The sequence below is a fragment of the Telopea speciosissima genome, chromosome 8, assembly GCF_018873765.1.
Source record: "Telopea speciosissima isolate NSW1024214 ecotype Mountain lineage chromosome 8, Tspe_v1, whole genome shotgun sequence".
Lineage (NCBI taxonomy): Eukaryota > Viridiplantae > Streptophyta > Magnoliopsida > Proteales > Proteaceae > Telopea > Telopea speciosissima.
The window spans coordinates 61,981,675-62,001,236 of NC_057923.1; the positions used below are offsets into that span (position 1 = coordinate 61,981,675).

At 37.8% G+C, this 19,562-nt stretch overlaps 2 protein-coding genes across 2 annotated transcripts; both read right to left on the minus strand.

The window, feature by feature from the left end:
• Positions 1-7,101: 7,101 nt before the first annotated feature.
• Positions 7,102-8,577, minus strand: LOC122672545. Its single transcript, XM_043870007.1, has one exon. It carries the CDS (start codon positions 8,575-8,577, stop codon positions 7,102-7,104), a length of 1,476 nt encoding a protein of 491 aa, XP_043725942.1.
• A 4,239-nt stretch (positions 8,578-12,816) lies between these two features.
• Positions 12,817-17,051, minus strand: LOC122670626 (linoleate 9S-lipoxygenase A-like). Its single transcript, XM_043867570.1, has 9 exons — positions 16,836-17,051; positions 16,452-16,735; positions 16,113-16,353; positions 15,494-15,856; positions 15,293-15,378; positions 15,132-15,221; positions 14,530-14,828; positions 13,781-14,044; positions 12,817-13,610 (listed from the first exon to the last, which is right to left on the minus strand). The coding sequence occupies exons 1-9, from the start codon at positions 17,026-17,028 to the stop codon at positions 12,842-12,844; spliced, it is 2,589 nt and encodes an 862-aa protein (XP_043723505.1). The 5' UTR covers positions 17,029-17,051; the 3' UTR covers positions 12,817-12,841.
• Between the last annotated feature and the right edge of the window lie 2,511 nt (positions 17,052-19,562).

A 19,562-nucleotide genomic window follows, 5' to 3' on the forward strand; every position in this document is an offset into this window, starting at 1 on the left:
GGAATTCGCAACTTCACTGTGGTGGGCAATGCTTAAATGCGGAGACGGACGATCGAGATGCGTTTCTCTCTCAGGAAAACAAATCTGAGTCGTCGAGATAGGACAACGGAATCCAACGGTAGGAAATGGACGATACTGACGTGGCGAGTGATCTGACAGTACGGCAACTGGTAGTTGACCGGATTTAGCCGGTGATATATGTGAAAGACAGTACGGCTTCAGCCTTCAGGTGTGGAACGTACAGGTGAATGTGTGGGGACAGACACCCCCCCCTTCCGCTGAGTAAGCCTGTAAAGGGGCCACACTTCACTCCGTTCACTTTCAAAAAACGATTTTTGTCGGACCCACACTTCACTCCGTTAACTTCTGTTCCTTATTTGAGAAGTTAGCGGGTTTTATTATAACGACTTTTAATACTCAGAGAGCGTGACACGCGTGTTGAGCAGTTGAGCTGGGCTTTGGTGCTGAATCCCCAAAACCCAACCAGCCCACCTTCCTTCTGCGCGGGTAAGAAGTAGGAACCACATTAACGTGGACTTCTCCTTCCTTCCCTGCAACGTGGCTCATTGTTAAGAGGTTTGTCGTCGGAGGTAATGGAGTAATCGACGATAGACCCCATATCGAGGTTCCTTAGGCGAATATGACGCCCGCTAGCGAAGGCTCTTATACAAGCGTGGAGGGGTCAGATCTGTCCCCATCCGTCCCCATGTGGGTAGCTGATTGTGCGTAGTTCTAAAGTTCGACAGACATTGCACCACAAAAACGGTGCCACACCTGTTTTGTGTGCGACTATGGACAAGGGGTTGCCACCGCTCCCTTGTATATCTCCCTCTCTCTTCTCATGTTAAAAAACATCTTTGTCCTCTTGTTTTGAGATAGACATACGAACTGTTTGCCTAGACTGAACACTCTCCAACAAAAGAACCCCTTCCCTTGTTAAATAAACTAGGATTATGTCTCCCTCCATTCATAGAGGACGAACCCTTCTAGGGTTTTAGTATGTTCCAAAAATACCCTCTTGATATTCTTTCTTGTCCTCTCCCGCACCGCAGTGAATGAGATCTCATTCAGTGTAGGCGGAGGGAAACTCAGTCCAATTATATCTGAAGATATCTCAAATTGGATATATTATGTACCTCCAAAACCCCTCCCACCATCACTACCCTCCTCCCCAAGGGAATGGAAATGGGCTTTTGGTAGTGTCGAGCCACCTAAGGAGTAGACCACTGTTAAGTTTCCTAGCTATCTCTCCCAATGGTTGCTCTTTTTCTCTCAAGTTTCCTCGTTGTCTCTCCAATGGACTCTCTCTCTCTCTCTCTCTGTGTAGACAACCTCATTTTGTCATCTCAGAGGCACGCACAACAATGATGAATAATAGTCTAAGATGCGGAGATAAATTACTCTGGCTAGGAGAACGACTTCATTTGACAACGATGCGCCTACACTATCAACAAAGTTTTTTTGCATGCCGATGAACAACTTTTCGATGTCGATTTTGGGTTTCTTACTCATAAGAGGACTCTGTGTATTTGGACTTCTTTCACCTCTAGGAATCTTAAGTGGTGTCTAAAATTATCAAAGTCAACTTGGACACTCTTTTATGATTCCTAATTGAATTTTTTTTTATAATAATTCCTAATTGATTTTGAAACCCCCAATTTCTGGTACAACACAAATCTAACTTAGTTATAATTGGTTCAAAAGTTTTTACCTTAAATCTAACTATTAATTACAATCTCCTTAATTCTCACTCCAAATCCAATAGGTTTGAGAGGAGATAAGGTTCTTTTCATAGCCAAATAAAGAAGTCTTCCCAAAGCTATAAAAGACTTCTACTTCACACCTAAAGACAGTCTTTCTTGGATTAGGATCGTCTCTAGGGAGCAGGGAACGCCCAGGGTGCTGCCAGCCGTTGAATGCGTCGCATACATCCCTAGGCATGCACCGAGATGTGTGCGGCACAGTTCAACCATTAGATGCCCCCTGGCAGCACCCTAGGTGCACGCCTCCTTGGAGACGAGCTAAATTCGTCTTTCTTAGTGAGCCTTAAGACATATTGAGAATTTTGCAACTTGGTTTGAGTTTTGCACCAAGATTTGTGTTCCATGTCTGAGTTGTGCAAGCTCTCCACTCCATATTTTCATTTGTTCTTCATGAGGTAAGTCTATTTGACTTTACACTCTTGGTTTGATTCATTTAGTTCACTATATTAATAGTTATACCTTGTTAAAAAGATAAGCAATTATTTTGGAGAAGAATGAATATTCTATTAGAATTTTTTTTTGGATAGAAAATACTCTATTAGATTGAGGTAAATTTATACAAATCAATGAAGAATAAAATAAACAAAGCTAATGAGGCAATCTTATTTACAGGAAGAATTAAGGAATTGCAAACAAGGTAAGCTTATCTATAGCTATGGGGATCTTATCTATGCAGCTATGGGGCTCTTCATCATATATTTTTCTAACTACTCTTTATTTTTATTTTAGATTTATTTTAGTTAATAGAGTGCATTCATCACTATGGGTTTGACATATTCTAGAAGTCTTTCATGTTTTAGATAATTATTAATATTTATTTTGGATTTATTTTCATGGTTTCATGCACATTCGTATTTTAGAATTTTAGGGTTATTTTCCTTAACGAATTTTCTATTATTTTTTATTTTTATTTTTCATAACGTTCTTCATTGTTTCTAATGTTAGAACATGTTAGGTTTCATGTATATTATTTTTCATATTTGTTTGCATACATTCATATTAGGGTTAGGACAATTTCTTTTCACCTATATGCATAAATTGTTTTAGTAATAAGATGTTGTATTTTAGGCATTTTTAACTTACTATTTAGGGTCATTCCTTGTTCATAACAATAGCTTTATAACTTGGTTTTGCAATGTGAGCATCAAAGTAAGCATCTGCTTCTATTCTTTTAGTTTTCATTATTTTCATATTATCATCAACACATGCTTAGTTTTAGAGTGTTTATTATTAACAAAAATACCAATCAACAAGAAAGACAAGTTTGACAGGGTGGACAAAGGTGCCTAACACCTTCCTTGGTTCGCAACCCGATAAGTCCACATTCTTTGGTTTGACCTATAACTCGATCTATTAGACTCATGCTTGGAGTCATGTTCATAGATCCTAGATTCTAATCTATGTGGAAACTATATCTTCTTTTCTTTCTCTACCAAGAAGAGGATACCCTTATTTCCTTTCCTTTTACAGATTAGGATGAAATTTTCCATGTTCTCACAATGGTGACTCTATAAATACTTCTTTATTTGATTTCTTAATTTGTTATGTATTTTTTCTTTATGTTAATTGTGCATCACAAGACATACATGCGCACGGAAAATATTATCCCCATTTAACCATGTGATGTAGGCATCAGACTAGTATGAAGACATACAATACACTCATGGTGAAATTAACCATAGCCCTTAGTTTTATACCTTCGGGTATATAAAAGGGGTACACCGCCATATCGTTTGATCACTATATGCAAAATCATCGTGAGGGGTATATTTTGGTGTTCCTTAATAAGGGTAAACCTCATGTGTCATGCAAAATTCATGCATCATGTAGGGACATGGAACCAACGTATAGAAAATGACACTAGAAATCATATGTTTTTGTGATGGCAATTATATCATGTGACCTTGGCCTGGTTGAAGCTATAGGAATGTGAATGGATCATTTGTGTGGGATTTTTATTTATTTTTTATTTTTTATGTAATGTAAGTCCTGAAGCATTACATTTAGGAGACTAGATCGGTGACCAATTTACTGCTTATATTAAACTTTTCAAATGATAATCTGATAAGTTTGACAACACAGGGGACCCTCACGCCCACTTATAAGAGCCTATATTGATTAGATGCAACTTAAAGGTTTCTCAAACCAATTCAACAGATGAGCCAAGCGTTTCAAATAACTTCATCTAGATCAGTACTTTATTAGTTGATGTCTCTATAGACCTCTCAGACTCACACCTGAAAAGATATTACAAAAGCATTCAAAAAACAATACTCATAAAATACTGAAATGGAGTTGACGAGGTGTGATCGTGAAACCATGAGGCAAGAATCCAAGGAAAGGTTTCACCACTTTCCTAATGAGGATCATGAAGAACGTGGTCAAATGTAGGATTGCACAACGGAGAAAGAGCAAATTAAGATGCTGATAGAGATCTCCAACCCCTATATGCTCAATATCTCTTCACCCAACCCTTGACCACCTTTGAAGGTTTGAAGGTTTAGTCAAGGCAGGGCAACAAATTGAGGATGCTATATTCTCCAATATTTTCCGAAGGTAAACAACAAAACCGTTGGCACTAGTGGGGCTAGAAGGTCGTATCAGGGAAGGTCACAAAAGTTAATGCCATAGTGTCTAACCAAAGTTCGGCGGCAATCTACAAGAGCCTCGATCATGACCATAGTTAGTAAAAGTGGGGGACGGAAAAAAATGGAGTCCTATGATACGGTTTTAAACGGTAAAAAATTGCAAACGGACGGTCAAATAAAATGATAAAAAAAAAAAAAAAACCAGAGAACGGTAAAAAAGGGAAAACGAATGGTACGGGTTTTAAACGTTTATATTTCAAAAAAACGAAACAAAAAAAATGACACTATTCTAATATAATTTGAGGAGTTTTTATTTGAAACATATGCTTCTATTTTCGGTATCCATGCATTGACCTTGAGTTGAAGGTGATATCATGAAAAATGTAGCCCTTCGAATCATCTTTACATCGATGAAAGAATCAGGCCGATCAGAGTTCAAGAGAGAAAGATATGGCCAGTTAAATCCAAGATCTTAAAAAGCATAAAAAAAAAAAGAGAACGTGTTTTAAACGCGTTTAAAACAGAAATACTTGTCGTTTGCTGTTTTTTACCGTATGTTTGGGTAACATACGACAAAACATGTTTAGAACGATAAAAAACGAGAATGTGTTTAAAATGGAAACACATTTTTGCTAATAATGGTCATGTCTAATTCTAATTGGGGCCATTTCAAAGTTACGTGGCACTAAATTCAAAATATAAAGGCCCATTTGCAATAATTATGTCATTATTAACAACAAAGTAAAACTAATTAATTATGTCACTAGTTAATTTACTATTTTCCGTCTATTTTTTTTTTCCAATTGGTGCGAGTGCGACTTACTATTACTCTATAATAATGGCCAAACAATATCAGTCATGTGGCAAATTATTGAACCCGAACTTTGTGAATGTATTTATAGGTCATTTTTCCTATGAATACAATTGCTTGCTCAATTGTTGAGTCTGGTGCCAGTAGAATGCATGCTCCTAGGAAGGCAACGATTCAGCTCTCTTGTATTCACCATTCTCGTGGTCTTGATTTTCAAAGTTCTATGTTACCCAAAAAAGGATTGTCAAAGTTCTATTTTGCCACATAGGAAACTCTGTTTGGATTGAAATTTGACATGTGAACAAGGGACTTTAGTACCTACTTGTCCTTAATATTTGGATCCAATCTAATTTATCATGTGGAAAATATTCGAGTCATATTTAAAAAGCTCAATACTAACCGTGTTGAAAAGAAATTCATTCTATTGGTATTTACATATATGTATTAGTGAAAAGGTTTCTCATGACGCCAATGTACTATCACCCTCTCACATGTTTTTCTCCCTCTCCTACACTAATCATGTGGGCCTCTCTCTCTCCCGTTAACTGCTATTTTTGTAGCTTTACAAGAACTAGTTTTGTTGTAGCATAGTACAAACCATGTGGTAAGATCCTACCAAGGTTGCTTGATTTGAGTGTACACGGTGTAGTAAATACAATTATTTACTTAAGTATACAACTTAATTCAAAATAAGTAAACTATTCAGAGATCTCGACCATAAATTAGACATAAAACTTTGTAATTTATTTTTTCAAATATAGTTATTAAATTATAATATTTAAATGCAATTGTAAATCATTTATAAAACTGCCACTAAATTCGGAATTTCGTCCAATCATAGTCAGATAATTCCCTCAAGATATTCACTATTTCACCCTATTCGGGAAGTGGATTCCATGTAGACATCACCCTTTGGTACACCAAAACGCACAAAATGCAACTACAATGCTAAGGACCTCTTAGTTATGGGGACCAAATTAACTATCGATGAGGTTCTCGTTTCTTAAACAACTGACGGAAGTCCATGCAAGACTCTCAGGATGATCCAATTTGATATGCATACAATATAAATACTCACAATTATATTTTCGTATCATACTCCGAAGATATACAATGTGACAACCCTTTGAATAGAATGCCCACCTATATAATATTGCCTTACGATGGTAGGGCTGAGATAAGCAATTAACCCAAATGGTAGATGTAGATATTCAAGTCAAATCCACAATCTCTGGTCTTTTTCTTTTTTTGTCTTGTTCTTCAGGGTTTTCCTTTTCCTTTTTTTTATCTGATTTTGTTTACCCAGTTGTGAGTTTACCAAGTTAATCTTCCAACTCAATTTTAAGTTTTGGCATTGCCTGGTTTGTTATGTAGTGTATAAATGTATAATCATGGTTTTCAGGCTTCTCTCAAAATGGTTAAACCATGAAAAAATTAGCATCAGCTCTGCATAACATGTTTTTTGTTTTTAGTGTATGGTGAAACTGCATAACATGTTTGATATACCAAATCTAGAGATATCATAAAACAGAAACTTTAAAACATACCTTGGAAGGAGACAATTACTTAAATATGAGATGTTAACTCTGAAAGCCTATTATATCAGGTTTCTATGATCGAGAAAGATGGAAGAGGGCTCTTTCTAGGAGAAATATCAACTCTGTTTCATCTCTAGAATTACAACAAATGGGACATTTTAGGCCTACCTTAAAACTTGTTTCAACAGAAAAAAAATGGAGAATCAACATTTTGTGCGTGTTTGCATCTCATGTTTGATCTGTTTGACTATATCCCAGTTCACATCAGAAAATATTCTAGAGGAAGATGATGGTAAAAATGTATGTATTTGTATAGAAAATATAAATCTACCTGCTCTCTTGTCCCAGAAACTAGTACCCCTTTCTCTCAAAACAACAGGGTGCTTGGATTCCAATTGAGCTTACTCGTCTAACAAAAACTGATCTTTGTTGAATTCTGCATCGACTCCCTCATGCCCGTCAAATTCGTTGAGGCCAATCAAAGACTCAATTGGGATGTCTTCATTTGATACAGAACATTCCTCTAAGAATTTAGAATCTTTCACCAATGCCTCAATTTGAACTTTCTCATTGGTTAGTTCTTCCTTTTTATCTTTCATCTCTGGAAGTATCTTACTCATGGAATCTTTGAATGATCTACTCAACCTTGCAGACATGATATTGCTCCTCCAGATAGCCTTTTCTCCTTCTGTCCTTTTGCACTCCAGTTTTGATCCTGAATTGAAAATAATCCTTCTCTTACATCCTTCTTTGAGATCCATCTTTCTCTCATTTAGTCTTAATCCAGTTGACCTGGGAGTGTGGAATCTTTCGCAAGACGCAATCTTCCTTCCACTCTTAGGTGGCGAAATGCAAAAAGAATCCCAAGCTATTTCAGCATTCCACTCAATCTTCTGCTCAAATGGCCAGAATAGAGGTTCATCAGTATTAACATCTCCTTGATTGGTAGCCTCTGATACACCCACTGAAGGCAAAGTATGACTGAACTCTTCATGTTTTCGTTGAACCGATGGAAAAGAATCACATTGAAAAGATCCAACTTCAGAATTTCGTTTGACCTTGTAAGATGGGCTGGGGGAATCAGAGTAGAGAACATCGAACTCAGGGTCTTTATCTGACACCCACTCTGAGTCTTCCCTGTCAAGATCCAATAGAGGAACCTGAATACCTGCTTGATCAAACTCCCGTGTCAGAGAGGAAGCATCATCAAGAGTACTGAGAGATGTCCAAGCACTGCTAGAAACCGAAGAGCCCTCAAACAGAGAGGATTCATAATGTGAATCAACACTCCCAGAAAAAGAAAAAGAGGTATCTTTTAGGCCATTTCCAGCTGAATTCAGTAGCCAACCTACCAGTTCTTTTTCCTTTGACTCCTCACGTCCAACCGATTCTGCACCATTTGAAGTTGTTTCAAGAACCAACGATGATTCTTCTATAGGACTTACCTTAGACCCATCAAAGAAATGAGTTCCTTCACTCAATGAAAGATCAGAACATTTTGATAGTAATGAGGAGCACCATTTGTCATGAAACGGGTCCTTCGATTCAAGTTCACAAACATCCCATGAAATATGGTCATCAAAACTAAATGAAGGAGACTTACAATCTGAAAACAACCACATGCAATCACTCTCATCAGCCCATCTTGGACTCTCCAATTGATAGTCGACCACAACATCCTTTGATTCTTGAAAGACAGCAGCAGCCTTCTTTCCATGCTTATGGATAGCCCCTCTCTCATCAACTCTATTGCCCATTGAACTAGACCTGCAGAATCGATCATTTCTTCCAGATATGGTACTATTCTTCTTCTTCATTGTAGATGAAGGAGAAACCCCCTTCATAAGTTTGTCGGGGCTCTCCCTGGAGAACCTCATTCTGTGACAATCACTGCCATATGAATGTTAACCAATTGGATAAATAAGACATAAAAAAAGGAAAATGAAAAACACAATTGCTTTTTGGGACCAACAACAGCTATATTGGTCCAAATGCATTAGAAGTTTAGAACAAGAGAAGGCATTTACTGAATATGAAAAATGACAGTGAACAGATCCCAATAAGCTTAGAAGAACAATATCAGTATAACAAAACAAGAAACAAGATTTTGTTCCTAAAAGTCCAGCAAGTCAAATACCTTAAGATATTAAAGACTTCATTTCGAAATAAATATACCCATGCCATGGAAAGCAAGAATCCCATGACTTGGAATACCAGGTCAACCATTGAAGGCACGTAAATTATACATTTTCAATTCAAAGTCATTCATAGAATATTCTGAAATTAGATAAAATTAACAAGATGACATCTAGTGGTAGACCATGAGGATTAATTGAATTCAAAGTCAATTCATAGAATATTCTGAAGTTAAGGATGGGACCCTTCATCAGATCCATTACCTAACTACATGAGGCATCTCTAGGACAAAAGTTTTCTTAGAAACGTTGAGGAGATCTGCAGAGCCAACAGAGTAATAGTCAAGAATTCAATTCTACCAAATCCTTTCCAGAGTCCAGACTGTTTGAAGCAACTCAAATTTCAAGAAGCCCATAAAAGTCCACAGATGAGATCATGAGAGACTCAATTAAACCAATGGTCTTCAACTAACCTAACAGACATGAATTCGTCCAAACCCCAGCATAAATTTTGTCTTCGGATTACTTTTGTCAATTAAAAGAGAATTTTAACCCAATTCATGGAAAATCAAATCTCCGAGACGCATTTTCTCCCAGAAATGTACAGAATTTGAAAAATAAGAAAAGATCAATACTTTAACACTTCAACGAGTGAAAAATTTTAAACTCAGATACGAAAAACGAAACTTGGAAAATCTTCTACTGTAAAAGTTCATAATCTGAGAACAAATCAGGGGGGGAAAAAACACTATTAAAATGCTGTAATTTCTCAAACTTGATGAATCTCTGAATTAAAAAAAAAAAACTGATAAATCAAATATTTGATGGCCTAACAGAATCACAAATCCTTAAAAACTATCGTTAACAGAATTGAAAATTCGTGAACAAACACTCGTAGTATTAAAAAATCTGAATAAGAAAATTAGATTAAAGAGCAGAAGAACTTTGTCTACCTCGACTCCAGCATGTTTGTAACTGATTGAAGCCTTAGATATGATTCCACTGAAACAGAAACAGATACAGTTTGAATGGAGTAACTGAGAATTCGGAAACCCTAAGAGGAATACAAAGAATTAGAGGCAGCAGAGTTAATGGTTTAATGCAACTTAGACTGACGAAGGAGAAACCAGAAAAGGCGTTTCCCGCGCTAATTGATTATGCGGGCTTCACCTTTCCTGGTTTTCACTGAGATTGGTTAGACCAGCAGATTTCCCGCCCGGCTCACTCAGTTATAGCCCTATATATATACTGTTAAGAGTGCGATTGCAGTTAGGGCATCCAATGGATGGGGTCCGTTTGTAATCAGGGTGTCAGTGGATCCGGTGTAGGGAATTCGGTCCGGTAAAGAAGACAGAAAGTAGATACCAAAGCCGTATCGTACCCTACCGAATGCAAAAAGGATTTTCAATACTGATACCATACCAATTTGGTATGGTTTTGGACCTTCGGTTCGATTTTTATTCAATATAAAAAATGGTTTCTTATTCGGCATCCAATACAGTTTCTTATTCAGCATCCAATACATTTCCAATATCGATACTGTACCATCTTGAGCCTTGAGGAACAACCCCAGCTGTAGAGAAATTAGAGATACAAACTCAGAATGGTTAATACGTTTAGGGTTTTGAGTTGTTTAGGTGTTATATTTTATGTCTCTATACCACGAGAAAGAAAGTAAGAAAACGCAAGCCCAAATCCTTGTTGCCAACAATGACAACATTGATAAGAGCACCAACATTTTTAAAGTACAAAATTAAATCGGGAACAGAAGAAACTGAAAGATGATCACTCCTTAGGCCCAAATACCCCATCTGCCCCGATCCTCTTAGAAAAGAACATGATAAAAATGAAGCCAAATATTTTTATTCATGGTTTTACAAAAGGGACAACATGAAGACATTGGTAAAAACATTATGAGCTTATTTCGAGTAGGGATACCCGCAAGTAAAAGCTTCAAGTGAATAACTGAAATTTTGGATGGCTTCAAACTTTCCAAAGGATAGACCAGAGATTGGTATCCCCATGGTAAGGGTGTCAATGGGAGCACGCACGATAGCTATATCCTTACAATTATTAAAAGAAAAGGGGAAGTGTTTCCTATGGGGAGCATGGCCCTTGCACATGTGTGGGTCAATGGGAGCACGCATGATAACATTAACAAGGGACGATCATTTTGCATTTCATGGGGGTGGGGTGGTCATTTCGTCTCCTCCTGTGTCTAGATGCAGGCGTCACGCTTTCTCACAGAAACCAACTTCCTTAAAATAAAACATATATATAACAATTACCAATTTAATTCAATGTTACATTTACATCTGTTTCATTAAAAAATTAAAAAAAGAAAGAAGCAGTTTGAATAAAAAATAGAAAACCTAATAAAACCGTTTAAATCATTTAAAACTGAAACTATTTACCAGAAAGTTTGATTTAAATTTATTTAATAAATCTTGCACCGAAAGAAACCGAGCAATTTACCCCCAAATCAAACTGATTAACACCATTATTCCATTGGTCGATGAATGGATGTGATAAGGGTCTCCAAAATAGGATAAAATAAATCGCGCAGCCACTTTAGTTGTTAAATGCCAAACAAACAAAATCTGAATGAGGAGTTTGAGCAAGTGAATATTTTAATATCTTTTGAACACTTTCAAAATGGATCAATTTATATTTGGTTAATTGGATGTTGGAAGTCCTACCAATAATCTTGATTGCTTTTAAACAATTATTGTACTAGTTTCATTGGTTGTAGTGTGTAGATTCCTTTTTACACTACTTTGTAGAAAACTCTCTCCTTTATTTTGATTACTATTACTACCTTCCATAGAATGTATAGGTAGGGATTGTAAACTGTTTGGAAAGCCTGTTCCGTGCTCTCCATTTATTATAAAAAAAGAGCTTAATCGCATGCCCTTACGCCTAGATACAGTGGGGTGGTGAAATGACCCTTGCCCCATGTTGGATGCCTGAACACACGTTCCCATTGGTCTCCATGTTAACGTAGAGGTCATGTGACCAAACAATATTCTCACTCTCTATTGGTTGAATTTTCTTCCTACTTAGGTTCTCAGTTAAATCTTGATTGAAATTGACCTATTAATAGAGACGTGCTGAAACTGCCGAAAATTGAAACATATATGTAAAGATAAGTTAAAGGGTGACATAGATAACATATCAACAAATAACAAAAACAAAGAAAGGGAATTCATAGATCCAATATGCATGTATGTGTTGAAATTTATACAACCCAACATTCAAACACATCATAATGTTGTATTAAAATAAAACACGTATCCAACATGAATATACCAAGTTGCAATAGATTCAATGAATTATTATTTCAGACTCTCAAAGGCCCTTCCAACCCATCTCATCCAGAGTTTTTGACAGTCGAAAGCATTCCCTTCAAAATTCATTGAACCTATTCTCCACCACTCCTTTAAGACTTCTCTTTCTCCTTCCCTTCTCTTATTCATCTCTCCTTCTCTCTCTCTCTCAAAAACAATGGTGAATTATTGTTTCACAGAAGAACTCTGCCTTTCTTTTGCTATTTCAATAGTTATGTTTCTTTATCTTGTCCTGATCTTTATTGATTCCCAGTGGAGCAATGGATCCTCTTGTTTGCCCTCGGATTCTTGTTGTCCTTTCTATACGGAGAAGATTACAACATCTGGGTAGTGGAAGATTGGATCTGCAGAGACTTGTAAGATCAAAAAGATTGATGGAACCTCTTACAAATGATCTTCAGCTCCTTTGATTCACAAAGGGTTCTCTCTCAATTGGGTCTTTTCGTTAAAACAGAAACTTGTATTATTCAATTTATTGTACTTCAAATTCAAAAGAAGCAGCAAAAGAGGAAAAAAATCCATCAAAGGTTATAGAATTGTTCACTGTTCCTTTCTATATGTGTTTACAAACCCATTTACAGAAGTAATTCAATTAATCACACCTTCAATCTCAATCACAATATATATTTACAATAAGAAGAAAACCCATATGAGAACAACTAAATTGATACACTATTAGGAATTCCCTTCCCTGTAATTCCACCTTTGGAGTTCAGATTAGATGTATCAGGGTATAACAGTGTGTATGGAATCTTTCCAGGTCCAAACCTGTTCTTAAGCTTGGGATTTTTATTCCTTTCAATGATTCTCTTTTCTATCATCTGTAGATTCTCTGCAAATTTTTTGAACTTTTTATGGACAGCTTCATTGTCTGTCCATTCCATTGATCTACTCTGACCCAAATACACTTCTTCAGTTGTGTGCTTTGAGAGGACTTCTATCAGTGCAACACTTAGAGTCATCTCAAATCTTCGAGGCAACGTCTTTAAATAGTACTTTTCTGGGTCTTTAAGGAACTCTGCAAATGTTAATGTCCCTTCCAACGGAATAAATCTCCGGCAAAGCGTCGGACGGTTGAGAGGATAGCCGGCGTAACCATATTGCCCAAAGTTCACAGAGGCATGAAATGCTGAAGCAATCCATATAAGAGTAGTTAGAGCTTCTATTAAGTCAGAAATGGTATCCATTTTGTACCACCAATTCTCATTTCGCTTGTCGCCGTGACCTGTATTTCGAATTTCCGACCACCATGCTTGGATTTCTACATCAGAAAGGACGTCATCGTCGGTGATATAGTAGATCAAACAATAGTCCTTCACCCATTTCTTGATGGCATTCCAAATCTCTAGCCCATCAGCACCATAAGGATAGTCATCAAAGAGAAGTTGCACTCTTGTGGGGCTTTCCTCATTTTCAAATGCTAGATGTCTGAATATTAATACACACGAGATTTTACTTAAAACAAAAAGGTGTACCCAGTGCACGAGACTCCCACCATTATGGGGTCTGATGGATGATCATAATGTACGTGCTTTTATATAATAGTATGATGTAATGTCTTTTTAATTTATTGAAGCAAGATGTTGATAAGTAAGTACCTCTTGAGAAGATCATTTGGAAGAGATTGGTCCCTAAAGTTCCAATCTTTGTAGAGTGCAGAAGACAACTCCATTGATAACTTGCCAGGGAACATTGTCTTCTCTAGAATTCCACCAGAGTTGATGAGGATGCTCCGAGCAAGCGCGTTTATATGCATGGTATCTTTGAAGTGAGGGTCAAGCAATTTGTGAATCGGATGCATCACACTCAATTGCCTTCTAGTTCCGATGATAAAAGGCTCGACAACGGCATGTGTCTTTAACCTAGTTGGGGGATTGGGATGGATGAAACCACAATATCGTTAATTAATTAATAGAGCATGACTATAATGATGATTTAATTTCTCTTCAAAATATTCTCTAGAAATCTTCACCATGTGTATATATATATATATGGAAAAAGAACGTTGCTTGGTCACTTGGCTCCTATACTTGAAGTTAGCACCTAGACCCTCATGAAATAAAGAATGCCATCCGTGGTGATGTCCCTACATGCACTCTCAATGGCCTTTGCATCACCCCTGCATTGATGCAGAGGCTGAGGCTACACGACCAACCAGAGATCTCTTGCCCCTGTGTGATAATGATATCTTTTGATAATGATATAACGATAGGTTACTTTCAAATTATTTTTGAAATCCCTTCATACCCATTAACTTAAAGGACTTTTGATAATAAGACAAAGAGCATTTAAAAGGAGATGTCAAGTTCTAAATATACACCAATAGATGTGTCATTCTGGCACTCACCAATGGCTTATTAATTGATGGTAACCAGAATCATTAGCTACAACATGAGCCTTTGCAAGATGCCACAATGATGCTTCGGTGCCAATAGTAGCTGGTAGAAATACTCGAGTGGTTACTTCACCTTCTTTAGAGCCTGGTAAGCTCAATTCGATCGCGACCGGCTTTAGGGTTGCATTGTTCCTCAAGAACAGAAGGGTCCGGGATGCATGCACACAGACCTCCTGTTTGTTTATCCTCTCTAGGAATGGAAGGAGGTATTCATGGTGATCCAAGATGAATATCCTGCGTTGTCTCACTGCCTATAATTGAAAATAAATAATCCAATATTAATCCTCCAACTGTCATAAATCACAACGTTAATTTTGTATAAAAAACAAGGGCAAGAGATCGTTGTCTGGTCGTGTAGTGCTTGCACCAGTACAAAGGCCAATGAGATCACATGTAGTGGCATCAACATATATGTGAAATTTTTTTTGGGGGGGGGGAGAACAAGGCGGCACTTTTGCGTACTCTTGTGTCTGGGCGCAGGAGCCACTTGACCAGGTAGCATCTTTTTCCAAAAAAAATAAAAAAAAGTTAATTAAAGTAAACTAGTAAATTACCTCATCAAGATGTAAACCTTCCAAATTGCCCTCCAAATGTGCTGCCTTTATGCTACTCTTCTTGCCATCTTTACCTTGGGGTGGAAATGTCTACCAAGAATAATATTAATTTTCAAAAATTTTGGTCTGCAGGTTCTACAGGAGATGTGTTTGAGAATTACCATTAAGAGTTCGATTTTGGCTGCATTAACCCCTGCAAGCATTTCTCGTCCAAATTCTTCATCATCCTTCCAAGCCATTTCATTCTCTAAATTAGATTAAGAAAACAGGATTAAGATTAATTCACTAGAAAAAAGAGAAGGTCTACTTGGCTTTATAATTAATGCTTGTCCAATTAAGTAAGTAATGTGTATAGTCCTTACTTTCTATAATTTGAGGAAGTGGAAATTTCACTTGTTGATGATGTTTATTACTTGCAATTTTATTGATCTCTTTGACTAGGTCCTCTGGAACGAATTTCTTCATTTTCTCTGCTACCCACCCTTCCAACACCTTATTTGTGTTGTTGTTGTTGTTGTTGTAATACATGTCATGTATCTCCTTGAATGAGTCGATACTGCCGGATTCATTCTTAAGCAATGCGTTCGCCTCAGGGATTAAGAAATGTATGATTGCTTGAATTGAATTTGATATGAACTCTGACATTTTCTGAGGACTGAATCTCTCATCTGGAGGAACATAGATGTCTAGATGCATGATTTCTGGTCTACTCTCTGTCAAAGGATCTACACAGAAGAAAATCAATACAGTTAGTAGAAGGCAGAAATAATAATCTAGATCTCAATTGCTCCTGCGTGGAGGGGAAAATTAATACTACTTGTTAGGGACTTGGGTAGAACTCATCCTTACAAGTTAGTACGTATAAGTCCAATATGAGATTATTGCTTCTGCTTTCGCATGGAACCCCAATAATTGGTTATGAAATTACTTTTACAATAAAGGAGAACATTGAGAGAAAGAAAAAATACCACACAAGAATACCTTCTTGGGTAAGAGGACGGCCTGTTCTTCCTCGTCGAGGATATGGGTACTTTACTGTTCCACCAAGGACTGGTCTTGCATATTCATGGCCTTTATCTGGACTTCCAAGATCATTGTAGTAATCATAATCATAAATTCTATCCCATTCTTTCCTTTCTCCAGTTCCATTCCCCCTCAAGCTATGAAGTTCTTCTTCCCTCAATGGCCTTAGAGCTTCTGGTGTAAGATTTGGAAGGTAACACTACACACATGGCCACTCATATCAGTTCTATGTAAATAATAAGGATTTCATGGGAATATAATGATGAATGAGAAGAGAGGAGGAGATGGATCACATACAGAGTTAGAGAAGAACAGGCGGCCGGAGTTTGTCTTACTAATTGGGAAAACCCAAGAGTTGCAGTCGAAATGAATTTTCCGATGATTATCGAGTAACTCAAGAGTAGCAGAGATAAGGAAGAACTCATTTATGTTATGGTTTTTGATGATAAAAGCTCCAGGTACTCCAAATTCTGGATCTACTTGGAACTTAATCCTGTAAATTATGGTGTTCTCCCCATTGTGTTTAGCTTTCCTGCCATTTCTCAAGTTTGCTTGCTCACTCAATCTAGCTTTCCCATTTGCTGTTAATAATTATAATGAATAAGAAGACATCATTAGATAATGAGTCCTTAATTATGTAAGAAATTATTAGGAATTTGAATCCTGTACTACTATACTTACCAGGATCAGTTGAGGTGCTACTGTAGAGATGGATTGAAGCTGGTTTTCCGGGACTTTGCCGGCCAAGGTTCCAGCGACGAACAACGGCAGTTCCACTGATAACATGCAAATGGGTTGCCTGCAGATTGGTGCACTTATTAAGGGGGACAGAGCTCAGGCAATCAGGAAGGTTGGAACACCACCCATGATCCATTTTCTTGCTTAATACCAACAAACTTAGCTCCTTATCTATTACTAGAAGAGATAGAACTTCTATATAGGTTTGTGTGTTTGGTTCTATGTGGAGAATCTGGGTTTCTAAAGAATGCTTGAATGTGAAGGAAAATGGACTTCCAGCTTTACGATAGAAGTAATTATGGGGAAGGAAAGAAGTATGCTTTGCTTGAGCTTTAGTTGTGCATCTGATTCCATTACTTAGCGAGTTAGACCCGCTAAGTTCTCGAGGGCACCTCAGGTTCTTGTACGGTTCTGAGCCGCACAGATGAAATCAGGCTGTGAGATCCACCTCTCTTGGATTCCATCTGTGAGAATTGGGCGGTACGAGAATGGTTCTCATAGGAGAATCTGAGCAAGCCTCCTAAGTTCTCTTGAGGTTATGCTGTAGCAATATTGTGAGACACTGAAGGAGGATTGAAAAGGCAAGTTGCAAAAGAGGGGACAAGGGAATGCTTGACTATCTCGACTTTGGCCCAAATGGAATTATAGGCCGAAGGGTTAGGATGTGAATTTGTTTTGGTTCTAATGGTTCATAATGGTCTATCAGTTCTAGAACAATAACTTATTGGTGGATCCAGAATCGGACTGATAAGTTATTGGATTGATTGGTTTATGATTCCTAATGGGACAGTTCCAATCTGATTCCCGATTCCACCAAAATGGACACCCTTATTTGAAAGGATCCCCTTCCCTCTGGAATGGTTGTAACTCTCTCCATAAAGAACCAAAAAGAAGGAACCTTGCAAAAGGGAAAGAAACGTCTAACACTGAGTTTGGTTGCGCAAATCCTTGGGATTTGAATCAACAAAAACATGATTCTCAATTCCGAGAATTGTTTAGTTGATTAAATGAGTTGACATCTGGAGATTCATGAAATCCAGGGATCTACCATTTACACTAAAAATCGCAAATCTTTCGATTTCACCACTTGGGGTTAAATCTTCAGATTTCACACTTGATATAAAAATCTCGACATCTGGAGATTAACGAAATCCACAGCTCTCGTTCTGTCTCTTCTCTCTCGTTCTCTCTCTGTCCCTCACGATTGAATCCGTAGCTTTGCTCTTCCTCGTCGCCGTCGTCGCTGCTACTCCTCATTGACTCTCTCTCTCTCTCTCTCTCTCTCTTGCGTGATTGAATCCTAACCCTTCTTCTCCCCCCTTCATCTTCTTTTGCTTCTCAGGTCTTTATTTTGGAACCTTAACTTACGATCGAAGAATTCCCTTTCGACAACGGTTGCAAAGGCCAAGGAGAACCCATTTCCAGCAAGGGTTGTAGAGGATGGATTTTCTCCATTCGGATTGCAATGGTGAATCTCTTCTCATTGACTCCAGGTAATCTCTCTCTCTCTCTCTCTCTCCCTCACGATTGAACCCTAGCCCTTCTTCTCCCCCCTTCATCTTCTTATGCTTCTCAGGGTAACCAAACAGTTATTCTGTCAGAATTTGAAATCAACCCATTTCCAGCAAGGGTTGTAGAGGGTGGATTTTCTCCATTCGGATTGCAATGGTGAATCTCTTCTCATTGACTCCAGGTAATCTCTCTCTCTCTCTAATCCTTCTTCTCCCCCCTTCATCTTATTATGCTTCTCAGAGTAACCAAACAGTTATTCTGTCAGAATTTGAAATCAACCCATTTCCAGCAAGGGTTGTAGAGGGTGGATTTTCTCCATTCGGATTGCAATGGTGAATCTCTTCTCATTGACTCCAGGTAATCTCTCTCTCTCTCTCTCTCTCTCTCTAATCCTTCTTCTCCCCCCTTCATCTTATTATGCTTCTCAGAGTAACCAAATAATTATTCTGTCAAAAATTCAAATCCATAGATACTCTCTCTATGGCTGTTACACCAAAATCAAAACAGGGCCCAAGAGATTTATGCAACCAAACACGGTGTAACGGACGCTTAGCAAACATCCATAGAAAACCTGATTGTTCACAAATACCATATTTGGTTGGATTAAGGATGATCATTTGAATATTTGGGAAAAAGATCTCTACTTGGTGGTGTTTCCTACATCCTTTCACAGGGCACCGTTTGAGGACGCCTCTACCCCTTAGGTTAGATCCCCATCCAATGATTGCAAGTCAACACCTGATCCCATACAAATGGAATCCATTCTCAAGAGTGGATTCCATCTTTGCAGGATCAAACATACAAAATTCCATTCTCGTACGAGAATCTGATCGAGCCTCACCATCACCACCACCACCACTACCCTTCAAAATAAAAAGGTCAACAGTTTGACCGAAACCATGTATTGTACAGGAATACCAGCATTATTCATACCTTAGATTGCTTTTCTTGAACCCCAGAGATTCAGAGAATCAGAACAAGGTGTAGTACATGCACGCGCAGCTCAGTCAATCGCACACTTGCACGAACACTTCTTACGATCTCCTAGTGCGTACGTTAGAATCCCTGTCAGACCCTTGAAATCTAACTCTCAGGGATTTTAAATTTTCAAACCGTGAAAGGGAATATGCTTTGGTACTTAACCATACGTGCTGACGC